Source organism: Bacillus rossius (assembly GCF_032445375.1).
Source record: "Bacillus rossius redtenbacheri isolate Brsri chromosome 4 unlocalized genomic scaffold, Brsri_v3 Brsri_v3_scf4_2, whole genome shotgun sequence".
In the NCBI taxonomy this organism is placed as follows: Eukaryota; Metazoa; Arthropoda; class Insecta; order Phasmatodea; family Bacillidae; genus Bacillus; species Bacillus rossius.
The window spans coordinates 29,020,346-29,035,183 of record NW_026962011.1 but is presented as its reverse complement, the minus strand read 5'-3'; the positions used below and the strand labels follow the sequence as shown (position 1 = coordinate 29,035,183).

At 42.0% G+C, this 14,838-nt stretch overlaps 1 protein-coding gene across 2 annotated transcripts; it reads right to left on the bottom strand.

The window, feature by feature from the left end:
- Window positions 1-3,768: 3,768 nt before the first annotated feature.
- On the bottom strand, window positions 3,769-10,414 carry LOC134541991 (facilitated trehalose transporter Tret1-like). Of its 2 annotated transcripts, XM_063385767.1 has the most exons (3): window positions 10,247-10,414; window positions 8,156-8,455; window positions 3,769-5,007 (listed from the first exon to the last, which is right to left on the bottom strand). In XM_063385767.1, exons 1-3 carry the CDS (start codon window positions 10,314-10,316, stop codon window positions 3,953-3,955), a joined length of 1,425 nt encoding a protein of 474 aa, XP_063241837.1. In that variant the 5' UTR covers window positions 10,317-10,414; the 3' UTR covers window positions 3,769-3,952. The 2 variants fall into 2 exon arrangements, with proteins under 2 accessions (XP_063241837.1, XP_063241839.1); XM_063385769.1 differs by lacking the exon at window positions 3,769-5,007 and having other exon boundaries at window positions 7,415-8,455.
- Window positions 10,415-14,838: the final 4,424 nt, after the last annotated feature.

Sequence of the window (14,838 nt, the reverse complement as noted above, 5' to 3'; positions counted from 1 at the left end):
TGCAACACTGAAACACAGTTTGAGTGTCACAGTGCCAGGAATATACGAATATTATGAACACATTTGAGAAAATGCCAATCTGAGTGATTACATTAGGGGGGGCCATGGCACACCTAGCCCCCCCTGTAGGCATGCCTATGACCGCGCGTGGCAGGGACGTCCCTCGTCGGCGAGCCGCGGTGTCCCTTGGGCATGGCGACAGGTGCAGGTCCCGCTCGATCTCCTTTGCCAATTGTACAAAGTCCTCGAGCTCCCTGTCTACCGCCCCCCTCAGGTGCGGGCGCAGCTCCCTCTTCATTAGTTCCACCGCTATGTCTAGAGCCGCGTTGGTTTGTATGCCGGCGTCCATACGCCGGTGTAGCCGTACCTTGGACCGGATGAAGGTTTCCATGTCCTCCTCCGCTCGTTGCAGCTCGCAAAACAGCGTGCGTTGGCACTGGGCGCGTGCGCGGGCGGCGTTGAACTGGGCTTCCAGGCGCGGTGCTAAGTCTTCCCACTCCACGTCATACTCGCCGGTCATGGTCCACCAGTCCATCGCGGGTCCCCTGAGCTGCTCGGTGACGCATTCCATCCACTCCTCCTTCGGTACGCCATGTCTGGCCAGGCGGTCCTGGCACGCCCGCGTGACCTTTTCCGGGTCCTCATATTTGTGTCACGAGAATTCCGGCAGCTTGACCCGGACGTTGTCCCGCCGAATCTCGCTCACCACAGTCACCGGTGCGGGCGCGTTCACCTTTTCCTCACAGACTGCGCACATGAACAGGCCGTCGCGGAAGTTCAGAAATTCGCGTGCCTCCGTGCATGTGCGGTGCCTGGTGGTGTCGCACTGGTGGCAGTAGGCCACCTCATCTGCCTGACGGTGGCACCCCACGGTGTGGCAGCGGCGTGACAACACGAATCTGTTTTCCCTATTGACCAGGACCGGCTCCTCCCGCGCGCCGCATTCACGTGTGTTGTGTGCTTCAGCTCGTGTGGTAATTTCTCTTTACCCTGTCAGTAAGTCCGTGTTCCACCATTCGCCCATGTCAATCGTGACGTCTAGTTGCATCGCGACGCAGCAGGCTGACCCGAGCGACGGGTAGTAACGTCGCTGGCAGGGCGCAAGCAGGTACGGGGTTCACCTCCCCTCGTCCCTCAGTTGGCGCTCGCGTGCTCGCCCGCTTCCTGCCTCGCGGGAGCCCGTGGCAGTGTGGTCGCGTGACGTATCCGTCGCCAGCTGACGTGCCGGTGGGGCGGGGAGGGGCACGGGGTAGGGAAGGGCACGGGGTGGGGAAGGGCATGGGTGGGGAAGCGGGGTTGGAGAGCGGTGGTGGTTTGCGGGAAGGTGAGGGGTGAAGAGCGAGGGTTGCGAGCAGGGTGGAGGGGCGGAGGTGTCGAGCGGGGGTGGTAGGCGAGTGAACAGCTTGGGTGGAGTGGCGGGTGAGGTGTGTTGTCTGGTCTCGGCCCGGCTTATCTTGCTGGCATGGCGCCGCTCCGTCGCGCAGTTTTGCCACGTTGCGCGCTGTTGCACTGATCCCTAATTAAGCCCTTTGTCTACTGATTTTTTTTTTTTTCGTTTTCCACGGATTGTCTGTCGAAAGAGTTTGTTGATGTTTTAGCCACACAAGTTGGGCGATAATTTGACGCCGTCCGCGCTGCCTCTCTTGAAATTATTCTAATTAGAATGTTAGAAAGGAAATTTAGTCTCAAGGGCGGGGTTCTTTGCCTCGTGGCTGCAGGCAGGTGCGCGTCGACAAAGGGCCCCCCGGGCTGTTATGGCCTCCCAGGATGCCGTATTAGTAAAATGCACACGTGACTTTGATTATTTTATTACGGCAACACACTGTACAGAACTTCTCGTGGCACAAGGCACTTTCACGCGACTGGCCGTATCGTCGTCAACCTTCACTCCACTCACACGGCCCTCGAATGGCGGCACTGATTAACGTCTCACGGTACTCCGAGGACTACTCCAGCGAGGGGTACAGGCTAACCTGAGTTATGGTGACGGCGGGTCGTGACGCAGCAAGATAGTCCGTAAAACACTTAATACGTGAATGTGCTAATGACTGCACGAGTTTACAAATAACACTGGATTATGCTTAGACATAATGATGACAGCACACACTAATCTTAACATGGCAATTAACACTAAAGTCATTATGAGCACATCCCGGGCTCAGAATGGATTCGGCTCCTTTACTTCTGATGGTTACGTGGTTACATGACGTGAGACAGGTTCTCGCAGTGGCGTGTGCCACGTTTAAGCTGGGAACGGGCGCGACGGGACCCAGTGTGGTCTCTTGTTCACGTCCATTGCACGTCCCAGGGATTAATGCGTTCGTAAATTGAGTTACGCATTTGGCGCAATGCCGCCCTGCGTGGGCAAAGTACTAACTTTCCGTGGGGAGATCTTATGGCGTGAAGCGCAGGCACCATGGCGGGCTGCCTTGAAACACAACAATTACGTAGTATGTTTAAAGACCTGTAGTCGGGTCGCACACTTTAACTAAGGACCGCACGACATTTCGTATGGCCGGTTAGGGCCAACCGGGGAGCTGGAGAAAGATGATTTAGAAATAATTACCTATTGAAGTTACACGTGGAAACTGGCGCGAAAGTTGTATGCTCCCCGTGTGCGGGGCTGTCGACCCTGGCGAGTGCTGGATGGCTACTGACGACTCTCCCTGGCAACTGGGCCAGGGAGGGGAGGAAAACCCACGGGAAAACGACGGAGCGCGGGAAGGCGATGCCGGCCAGTTTTGTGAACGGAAATATTTGACACAACCATTAATTAATTAAAAACAATTATTATACTTATTAAAAGTTTTAGTTTCTGTTTGATAATTGATTTACATGTGCACTAGATATCTGATGCGCATTGCCACACCCGGTCGGGCGCTTTGAGTATTTAGCTGGCCGTGACTGACATCACGCCGTTCGAGGCGCTGCACTATGACACACGTGTGGGCGTGTTCGTAGCACTGGCACTGGCACTGGCTCAGGTGTTGAGGACACATAGCGGCCTGTGCTTTTAGAGGGAGCACCGATGGCGGCGTCAAATAATAAATATTATGACAGACAAACATAGTGTTGTAAATCGCTCTGCATTTGATTCACGAACGGGTGATGGACGGACGGGTAACGAACGGACGCGACAAGCTATTGAAATTTAGACTTAAATTTATTTGTGAAATCTCATAAATTTTATAACGCACAGTGATGTTTCCAGTTGAATGTTAAAATTTAGTTAAACACATTTGACCTAAACATTTTGATTGAAAGAAACAAGAAAGGTTAGGTGGCTACCGTGAGTTATTTGCGTATGTAATGTCAAGAAACATTAAAATTAATCCTCTATTTTTGTTTGACATGCAGGCAAGAACTACCAAAAAATAATACTAATAAAATGTTTATTTTAGGAATTTCCATCAATGATATACTATGCTTTAATGTACCAAACTAAAATATGAAACGTTATGATAGAATATATTTATTGGAAAAAAATTGAAACCAATATGGCGTCTCTTGTTTCCCATCTCTTCCTAAATGTTTATCAAATAGGTATTGTTACGTTTAAGTTGAATGCTGTGTCACTACTGAAAGTCATTTTGCACATTTTTTTTAAGGCTCTTTCGAACCACCATTTTATTTTTTATAAGTAATTTAAAATTAAAAGTAAAAAATATAATATTATATGCTATATGGAAACATATAAAATAAATACTTAGCTCTTTTAACATAATACATTATAAAAAATATATATATTTTATTTTTTTACAAATATTAGGTACATGTGGCATATAAATATAACAAAAATTTTGGCACAAAATATTACATGCAATTTTTGTAGGTACAGTAAAACTAATTTGTATGTAGGCATTTCTCTAAAACAGAAATGATATACAAATGAATTACCTGACCATACAAATTAGCTAGATCTCACATGTGATGTTCAGCTCCATTCAAAAGCTCAAACCATAGTTGATGACTGACCTAAGTTATTTTTCATATCTTTTCGGTTTAACTCATTCAAAATAGTCTCAAGACTCTTATTCTTTGTTTCTGGTACAACAAAATAACAGAAAGCTGCTGATAAAAGGTTGGAAATTGCAAATAACAAGTAACAACCACTCAACCCCAAAGTTTTTGTGAGGCCCATAAAGAACCGTGCAACTAAAAATGATCCCAAATTTCCCATGCTAATACACAAAGTGATGGCTATGCTCTTAACATTAGGAGCAAAGATCTCACCAATTACTATAAATGGGATTGAACCAACACCGATTGCAATCCCTATTATATAGACACAGAGAGATGTCACAGGAACCCATCCAAAGTGACTCATATCATATTCGTGATTTCTAAAATAAAAGTAAATACTTAGTGTTCCAAGGCAGGTCGCTGCAATGATACTAGAAATTACGAGAAGAATTTTTCTCCCAAGACGGTCCACTAAAAAGGAGGTGAAATAGACTCCTATTACCTGCAGTGTCCCCACCAATATGGTGGAAACATTTGGTGACATTTCACTACCTGATTCCTGGAATATGGTAACAGTGTAGCTAATAACTGCCATTACCCCAGAGAACTGGTTACATGCCATAACACCTAGTCCGATAACCAGAGCCATTCTTGTGCCTCTGTTATGAATTGCTTCAAATAGAAAATTATTTTGGCCTTGTATCTCATTTTTATTGTCCAAAGTAGCCTGCTCTATTTTCGGGTTTTTATACTTCATATTTAGCGATTCTCTGACTTTATGAGCTTGAAAATGCAGTCCCTTGGACTCCAAGTACACTGGAGATTCAGGCAACCACCAAAAAGCCAATAAGTAGACTCCTGGAATGAGAAGGCATATGATGTTGAATATCATGTATGGAAGATAGGACCCAAGAATATAAGAAACTACGATTCCTGCACTAATGAACAGGCTTATTAATGCTCCAAGAGACCCTCGGATGTCATCATCAACAGTTTCTGCAATGTAAATGGAGCACAGGATGTTGTTTCCAGATGCTACAAAACCTGCACACAGAGAATCAAAGTTGTTAGTAAAGATCAAATAATTCCATAAATATTATTTGAAATTATACTTGAGCAAGTTACACATTAAACATTTAATTCAATGAATACAAAATTACAACCAAACAACTTAGGCTGTGTTCATAATTGAAAAAAAAAAAAAAAAAAAAAAAAAACTAACAGTAACATAGAACATGGATCTTGTGCACAAAATTTGACTGCTGTTATTTCGAACCTGATGATTCAAACTACGGACAAAAATTAGCATGTTTTATGCAAAAAAAAAAAAATACGGGCGCATGGCACAACAGGCAATGAGAATATAGTAGGTTGGCATATTGACAGCATTTGGGAAGTGTTTATATACATTTATGATAGAGGCAAGAAACTGATGCTTTATTACAATGCTAAAATTGTTTCTGCTTTAAGAATAAATTATTTCAGTTTGCTGGATAAGTGACTCGCAATTGACGTAAATAAAAATCTACAGATTTATTTATTTATTTGATTTTAAAAAAATAATATTTCCTTACCTAAATTAATTTTAATGTTGAAAAACGAAGTTCACGTTATGTTGGTCAGCTGCCGTGGGAGAATCACCAGAAACTTTAAAATATTTATTTACTAGCACTATACCTAAACATGTCAGATTCGTCGCAAAAATGAACTTTTGAGATGCAATAACACGAAACCTACGATATCAAACTAGCATGTCACCATGTTTAAGGCATATAATAATAGTAGTTTCAACTGAGAAAAGTCCTTGAAATGAGTTTTAAAAACATTAACGGTGTAATAATCACAATTTGATTGCGCTTTGAGACTTGTTTAATGTAGGTGCTGACTAAGTGTGTTTCTAGTGTTGATAATTGTTTATGATATTTAATAGTCGATCACCAAGAGACTGCCTTCTTAGTGCTCGGCTCACACACTGTGCTGGTTGATTCATTTTGTTGTATTTACTTTTATGTAGAGCTTTTCCTGCAAATTTATTCCGATAGCGCTCTTACATGCTACGTTTCATTCCAAATCTTGTTAACACCAACAAATGGAATGAATCTGAAAGCAAAGTCACCAAATATTTACTCAATGTTATTTAATACTGGTCTGAAGTTACACTAGTCGGTATTAATAGCTGTGATTACTTGTGTGCCATCTTGCAACTCCTTCAGTCAGAAAATTTGTGACCCAAAATTAAATACAAGAGAGCTAAGGTATAAAGTGACAGAGAAATCCTTTGAAAATAGGAATGACAAGCTAAGACCGAGAGTAAATAGTCTCTGAATCTTGTCTAGAGTGAGAGATAAACTTAAAAGAAACTTGTAGGCAATTAAGGCCCAGAGGTGACTTGAGAGCTGAATACAGATTTGTTTGTTAGTAAAAAAATTTCATGATATTTAAATTGGTGCTTACTATCAATATAGTAGATTTAAAAATTATAATAAGTAATACAAGTCCCTGGTAAATATTTCAGGACTAAATTGATTAATGTAATTTTTGTAACTGTCAATGTAACTTAAAAAGACTTGATATTTACATCAGATTTTATTTGATATATTTCATTGAGATTATTATTTTTGCATACCTATACAAGAAAAAAATATTCACTACATTAAAACAAAATTTAAATATAAAGTTAAAGTCAAGTTGTCAAATGACTGATAACCAACCAAACTCTAGCAGGCAGATTTTTATAGTTATTGTGTATTAGAATATTATCGGGAGGGTTGTGATATTTACACTGGCGAGATAAAAAGATCTAATGTGAAAACAAATTTTATATTTATATTTTATAATAACCAAAATGTAAAGTCAAGTGTTTATTTTTCCATTGTGTGACAGCCTTTAAGACTGCCTGTGACAAGGAATGAAATTATAAGTGTAACGCGACGAGACTACACATTATTGAATTTTGGTTTAAAACACAAGTCAAGCTTGCTTGACCAGTTATCATTTGCAACGAGTGAAGTAAATGAAAACAAGATTTCAAATTAATAATTTATGTTTCATGAGAACATACCCTTATCAACAATATTCACCTGTACGTTTAAATGGTTTTCAAATTTCTAAATTGACAGTTTGCGATAAATCTTCATAAAATATTAAAATTTCATCATTAAAAAACTTATATGAACCTGTGGAGTACCTTATTTTCTCATATTTGGGCTCTGAAATCTCTACGACCAGTACACGGGAAGGGGGAGTGTCCTTTCTACACTGTGGCGTGGAACATGGCACAGTGCGAAGTAGCAAAACCTCGCTCTCTATGTTCACTCCGCACCACAATTGCTTCAGCCAAAAGCATAGCCTCCAACCCTGATGCTAAAACATCTCTCCTCACAGCACTCGTCATTGCTCTTTGCTGCTGACATGGAAAGGTAACTCGGCATATATGTTTCAACGAAATATGTAGCGTGGTAAATTGTAACTTGTTTATTGTTCAAGGAATTTATACAGTTAAAATATTTGTTATTATGGAAAAGTGAAAACCTTTTTTAATGCTAACATTGTAAATAACGTAAGTTCGTTGTCCAGATCAGGCTCCGTCTCAGCCGTGCGGACGATGATGTTTTTCCAAGTACACAAACGTGAGAGGAAAGAGTTATAGTTGACGATCCCGAATGGTTGCTACTGTCCAGTAATCTCATTTCTGTCAGTATTAAAGGGAATACAGTCCTATTAGCGATGTTGGATAACCTTTTAAACTATCGACACCTTAAATTGCTATTCATTAATACGCCAATAATATTCTCCTCTCAAAGGACCATCAGTGATATCTTTTGGGCCTGTTATATTTTTGGTTAGGAACTGGAAGCTGTGGTGGTGAATATTCACTGTACGATCGAACTTTAATTCGTATCATATTGTTTTTTTTCTTCGTATAAACTACCAATTTCTTTATTTTATGATTCGAGTAACTGTGTTTAATCGCTGCAAATATAAAATAGGTGCGTATTTTTCATTTCGTTATGTCTTGTTATGATCTAGATTTAATTTCCATATAAAGAATTTGCACAATTATACTGAGTTCACAATAGCTGCCAACTCCACATGACTTAAAACTATCTAAGGACCAAATAAGTAGGTTCATAAGCGGAGATCATCGCTTGCTGGCTACAAGTATTTGCTCGGGGAACGGTAGCATAGATACCTAGAGAGAGTCTTCCCAAGAGCAGCATGATGTGCGACCGTGCAAACAGGATGAGACACCAGCCCAGCAGGGCAAACAGCCCGACAGTGTAGCCGACTATCTTCCTGCTGCAGTGTTTGCACAGGACTCCGTACAAGGGGGTCGACAGCAGCGCTCCTGCGGCCAGGATGGATCCCAGCCAGGACGCGCTCGCGTCGGACATGGCCAGCCCATCCACTGGGTTGGCGTCCGACTGCAGCAGCGGGAGCACCGGCGACGTCCAGCCGATAGCGACGCCGTTCACGAGTGAGGTCAGGTTCACTGAAACAGAGTATGGTTGGATTGGTGGGGAGGGCGCTCCCTGCAGCGGACTTGCGTGGTCCTGTGCAGCGTACGTATACTAACACAGTCGCGGGACAAAAGACAGGCTAAAACAGTTTATTATTATTATAAATCTGCACGTAACTATGTTTTTTTAACTTAATTTTTTTTTAGTCAATTTGGTATTCGTAAAGGGGAGAAAAATGTATACATCGGGTAGTTTAATAAAAACATTCTCCGCCGTGTGTCCCACGTAGTTCATGCCACCGCAGTATACGAGAATTATTTAGTTCATGTAAAATCAATGTCAAATAAATCTGTAAATATATTCAGAAGCTTGGTGTGTTGGAATGTAACATCAGCCGATATCCCGACCTGGCTGAATTATGAACAACAAATTTTCCAATCAAATTTATAATTTTGATTCAGATTCATCAAAAAATATTTTGAAATGCCTGCATCATTTGTAGCTATTGGTTATTTATTTTCCTTTACGTTAATTTTTATTTTCTACGTCACAATTTCTTTAAGTGAAATATTTTTGACAAGAATTGACTTAATCCATTTTATTCTTCTTTGATATCTACTTCATTCAGCCAAAATAACAATAAGAATTCCGAAATCTTTTGCTGGGCTCAGGTCTTTAGTAAAATAAATTTGAGCACCATTTTTCACCTAAGGAGAGGGAAAAGGGAAATCAGGAACTTGAAAATAGCTACAATAAATCTTTATATAAATCAAAATATTTAAAAAAAAATTGAATTATTAAATTATATTATTAGTTCTCGAATATTTTATTGGTCTGATTCCTGAACATGTATCTTTATCATCAAATGTTTCTGTTGGTGTTTTTTGGATATTATAAAAGTTTTACAGCAACTTGAACTTAAGTTGCAAATAAAAAATAATTTTGTTTATTAACTTTTACTTTCTTGACGCGTATTTTTTTAGTGTTCCAATTATATGTTTTTTTTTCTCATATTCTGTTTGATAAGTATTTAATAATATTATAACGTTTACATTAGTAATTTTATTCTATTAATTCGTTTTCTGTGGGACTATTTTATTTATGTTTTTTTTAAACCGTGCAAATTTTTTTACATTTTAAATTCTGTACAAAAAATTTCAACGTTTCGAAATACTATCATTTTATCCAACAGATCAAATAAAGATAAATTTAAATGTTTGCAATAATAGAAAGGAATTTTCTTTCCCGTGTTATGCATGTGTTTTATAACGATTTAGGCATGTTAAAAGAGCTATTGGTACAGCTTATGCTAGAACTTTCTACATTTTCAATTTTCAAGAGTAAAAACATCCATACACGGAGAGCCCAATAAATTAATAATAGGCCTATTCTGTTTGCTACAATAATCACCACTACTTATTTCTATCTTGCAATAACTCAAACATGCTTGTTCCATTGGCCTACTCTAGAAAACAGGCTGAATCTCATGCCCTGCTGTCATGACACATCCCAGCTATCATTAGCCTAACGAAGGTCACGGCCCACACCACACGCCTCCGTTGTTCAACATATCGCTGCTGCGTGCGGCCTGCAGGCGGTCAGGTGAGACTGAAGCTTTCGTGCATCACAATGCGCAACACGCCTCGAAATGAAGCCTTGGTAGAGAGTGAACGAAGTCACACCACACTTGGTGTTCAAATACGCAGTTCTCCAACTCTGACCATTTCCCAAACAACACTTTAACTGTGTACACTGTGTAGTCCATTAACAGAACCAAGAATTGTTTATAAACACATAGTAAATAGGTAAAAGTTGATTCTCACCGACCACAGCCGTTAAGTATTGCCGGAACCGTCTTTCAGAATGCCTCTTCTTTGAAGGAATATCCGCCATATTGTTCGTGCTCTACACCGATGTTTCTAAGAAGACCTCTGCGAAAATGTGCGTTGTCTAATATAGACAGCTTTAATGCTCCAAGCGAGGGATTTCCATACAGAATACGCTCGTGTACTACTCAAGTGTTATATTATTTTAATTTAATTGATTCTCTTATCAGCAATGATAAATAAACATGTGTGTCTGAAGAGGTGCGATTATGTGTGTTTGTACTTACAGGTTATTTTTTTGCATGAGAAACGAATTTCTATGTACATTACTTATGGCATGTGTACTGCCATAAGTAACTTCTTGTGTCGTCAGGTAGCCTTAAATCAATTCAAATTGTCGCTGTACTATGTTCAATGCACCGAGACAATAGTTTCAGCTCCCTATCAGCGAAAGAGGGCGTGAAAACACTTACCGTATATCATTCAAGATCCGTCACTGCGATTACACGCTTGTAGATTAGCGCTCTTGAGAACAATGCTTCAAGACGTGCAAAGTTCGCATACTGCTTGAAGTTGCCTAATCTGTTACGTGTCTGACATCTCGTGAGATGATGTGTAAAGCGTGATGTGGTCAGAGACGCACACAAATTGCAATACTGAAGAAGCCTTTGATTCAATAAATTTATGTCACAGTAATATGCATATTTTAATTCAGGTTCAGTTTGATTAATAATACAACCAACCTTATGAGATAGTAATTTAATTACTAAAAAAAGGTACATACATTACAAATATGGCTTGTACTGAGAATAATAACCTTACACTATGCGTATACAGAAATTAACTAATCAGGCATGGGTCCTCCCCTGAAGTGGAGAAAATAAGAAGCATAATGGCAGTTTACTATTTTGTAATACATATTATTTTATGAGTTTTTAGTTTGATTTATTAGGCAGCACGCGTAAGTGATTATCAGAAAGAAAAAAGGAAACGTTATAAAAAAATCGTTCATCACAGGGACTTTGTTAACTTTTAGTCGATTGTTACGCACAGACGTAAGGTAGCCGTCTGACGTGTAGAGTTCCGCGTGTTAAGGCGAACTTTACATTCCACTCGAGATTTATTGGAAGTGTCTGATTACGAATATCAGTTAAGAGCCGTTGCACTTATCTACACAAGTTTCGTTTGATGATTACGTCTATAGCGCGTACCTTTTAAACAGTGGAAAAGACAAAAACAGGCGTTTCATAGACGTTTTAAGGAACGAAAAATTCTACATACAGTTTTGTAAATGGTATAGGGAGCCGTTATTTTGACGTGACAACGTCTAATAAATCGATGAACTCCGGCTGCACGCACGAAAAAGTGTCCCGTTACGCACATTGTCCCGTTACGCTCTGTCCCGTTACGCTCATTGTACGCTTGCGCCACATCTATCTCTCTTCCACTCGATTGGAACAACCATCAACTTGACTTTTTTGAGGCACATTAAACTTGAAACACTCCCATTCGTTTCCTACTTTTCCTATCATCGTCCTATCCTTAATAGAATAACACAGATTGGAAGAAGTTAAATAGCAAACATGTATAAAAGTTATAGTTAAAATAATCTCTTCATTAAAGTAATAGACATATTTAAATTAATGAGTGCTAATAAAAGTAAATTTATCAATTAAATTGTAGATTTAATTTCACTCCTTCTTTGTATTCATACAAAATAGTGATAATTCAATAAAAATTATTCAATTTTATTCATAAAAGTATGCAATCATTATATCAATGTTTTTAATGACGTCACGTTAAACTATCGTCCGTAAACCGACTTTACAGACAACATATTTTTTCTTTAATGTTACACCATAAAACTACAGTCCCATAGAGGCGCGTTGCCAACGGGACGACAGCCCGCCAGAGCAGCGCCTGGCGCGCGGAGGCGAACAGGCGTGTGAAGGTGGTGTCCGTGTGTTGCAATTGACCGTAACGTACCCCCGTCGCGTACCCAAAATGAGCACGTGTGAACGGGACTCGTTGCAGAGTTGCGTGTCGAAACTTGACACGAAGATACGCAACGGGCTCGATCCGTCATTTACCGGTTTTTCGCCTTCACGTCGAAGCAAGTTACGACTCAACGAAAGAACCAGCGTGGACGGGTGGCGTGACGTTCTTCTTCATTTTTCGGCCCAATTGATAAACAGCAAAAATTTTAATACCGTCGGATCCATTCTTGTAAAGTTCTTGTACAATCCCCTCACTGCCCGAAACTTCAAAGGAGGCCGCTGCAATTTTATCTGCGCTCATGGCTACTGATGAACTGCCCTACTGGTGTGTCTACGGGACGTAACACTTGTTTTTGATACGGATATATTACGCTGTAACGGATGAATGACACGGTGGGAATTCCAAAGGTGGATATCAATACATTGGATGTAATCAGTTGTGTGTTATCGTTTAGACACAACGAGGTACATCGATGTTGGAAACCTAACTAAATTTTACCTATGTTAACTATCTTACTAACTAAATCTAGCTAAATATTAATTGGATGCTTACAAGAAAAAAATAAATACATATCGTCAAAAAAGGACTATTAACGAATCACTTTAAATCGAGGACGTATTTCTACCAGATTTTCAGCTATGGGTGTGTTGAATTATATGTTTGGTTTCAAAATTTTTATGATGGGCCTTGAAGGAACTGTAGGCAATAGAGTGAGTAGGTATATAAAATTTACTTTGATAAAATCGCACACTTCTATTGCAGAATCCAGTTGTCGGTTGTACATGACCTGCTTAGTTGAAGCAAGGCCCAAGATGATTAGATGGCCATCGTGGTTCGATTACAGGCAGGAATTTTCTAGGTGGGAAACGCGGCAGATGTTGCCGGAATTTCTTAGGGATATCCCACTTCTCCTCGTCAAAACATTCCGTCACACTGCCCCATCCTTCATGCATCTCTGATGAACTTCATGTCTACGATATTCATTATTTTAGTGTATAATTAACAATTTAATACGGAACTATTTGTGGGCATGAGTTAAATTATAGTCAGCTGGAACGGAATAACTACAGTCTAGCTTCTCTAAACACATCTGCTAGTAAAGAACATTGGTTGCCAGATATGACAACAAAGGTTCTGTTTAGTCGAGTTGGCAAGGTCACGGTTGCGGCCGAGGTCGTGTTCTTGTTATCTCTGCTGCACCTGAGACAGAGCAGGAAGAGGGAGGGGAGGAGCGCGCATGCGCAGGAGACAGGCGAGTATTGACCGGCACGCAGTGCCGCGCTGTTTTCACGCGTACCGGAACTACGGTACTTTCACTAGAGCTCGGAAATTAATAACAACAATAGTTTTTATTTTTATTTTAGTGGTTGAATATACAAAAAAAAATGTCATCAAAATCATACAAAATCATTAATGATTTTCTACCAGAAATCTTGTGGGCTTTATTATTATACTGGCCACATTAATTGTGTGCACGTATTTCTCCTCTTAAGATCTGAATCAAGGCAGTTCGATACCGCACATGATGCATGTGAAACGGCGCGCTGGAAGAACAGCCGTAGCTAACACGCCGGGGACGTGTTCCAGCGGTCCGGACGTCACTGTGATGTTGCACGTCCCAGCGGCGGAACCGTACCACACAAGAGACCGCCAGTCCACAGCGGGATGTACCGAGTGTCGGCGCGCGAGAAGTACGACAGCGCGACGCAGCAGGGGCGCTCCTGCAGTCCGGCGCCGGAGATGGCGCTGTGCGGGACCTGCTCGGACCCCATCAGCTCGAAGCACGCGTCCGTGGAGTGCGGGCGCTGCCTGCGCCACCACCACGGCAAGTGCGTCGGCGTGGCGCCCCACGAGGCGGAGTTCTTCGAGACGAGCGGCGCGCTGTGGCTGTGCGCGCGCTGCCAGCTGCGCCGCGCCTCGTCGGAGCGCAGCCTGGACAGCGACGACTCCCGGGGAGGTAGCGGCGGCGATGGAGGCGGCGGGGGCGGCGGCGCCGCGGACTCGCTGACGCGGCCCCTCAGGGACCTGCGCGCCGAGATGCGGCGCCTGCGCGGCGACCAGGCGCGCGAGTTCCGCGAGCTCAGGGACGAGCAGCAGGCTCTGGGCGACCTCGTGAGCTGCGTGCACGAGAAGCTGGAGGACGCCTTCCTGCTCTTGACGGCGCAGGCCAAGAAGCTGGACGAGGCGGCGGCGCGCGTCGACCTGCTGCAGGCCGAGTGCGCGCTCATCAGGAAGAGCATCGGCTAGCGGGGCCCCGTGGTCCCCGTGGTACCTCCTCGCAGCCCTGCTGCCCGGACCCTGGACGACCAGAACCACGCTGGCCAGGGCCGGATTTACTGCCTGTAGGCCCCTAGGCTGAGTCTGTGGTGCGGGCCCTCTCTAAGGCGAAGGGGAGGGGGGTATATATTGAGTATCCCCTTCCAGTGAAACAGTGGGTGCCTCCTCTTGCCTGGGTCTGGGTGGGTAGTTTATTTTAATTGACCTACAAAACTCATAGTTTTGATCAATTTTCTATTTTTGAAAAAAAAAAGAAGTTTATTATTAAAGTAGACAATTGAACCAAAACAGTATTTAGAGGTTAAGGAATTAAG

Bases quoted from the DNA above. Each gene is read 5' to 3' on its own strand.
- LOC134541991 (XM_063385767.1), bottom strand. From the start codon at position 10,316: ATGGCGGATATTCCTTCAAAGAAGAGGCATTCTGAAAGACGGTTCCGG. The intron at 8,456-10,246 runs GTGAGAATCAAC...ACTCTGTTTCAG, and splicing joins ATACTTAACGGCTGTGGTCG to TGAACCTGACCTCACTCGTG. The intron at 5,008-8,155 runs GTATCTATGCTA...CTCTGTGTGCAG, and splicing joins CTTGGGAAGACTCTCTCTAG to GTTTTGTAGCATCTGGAAAC.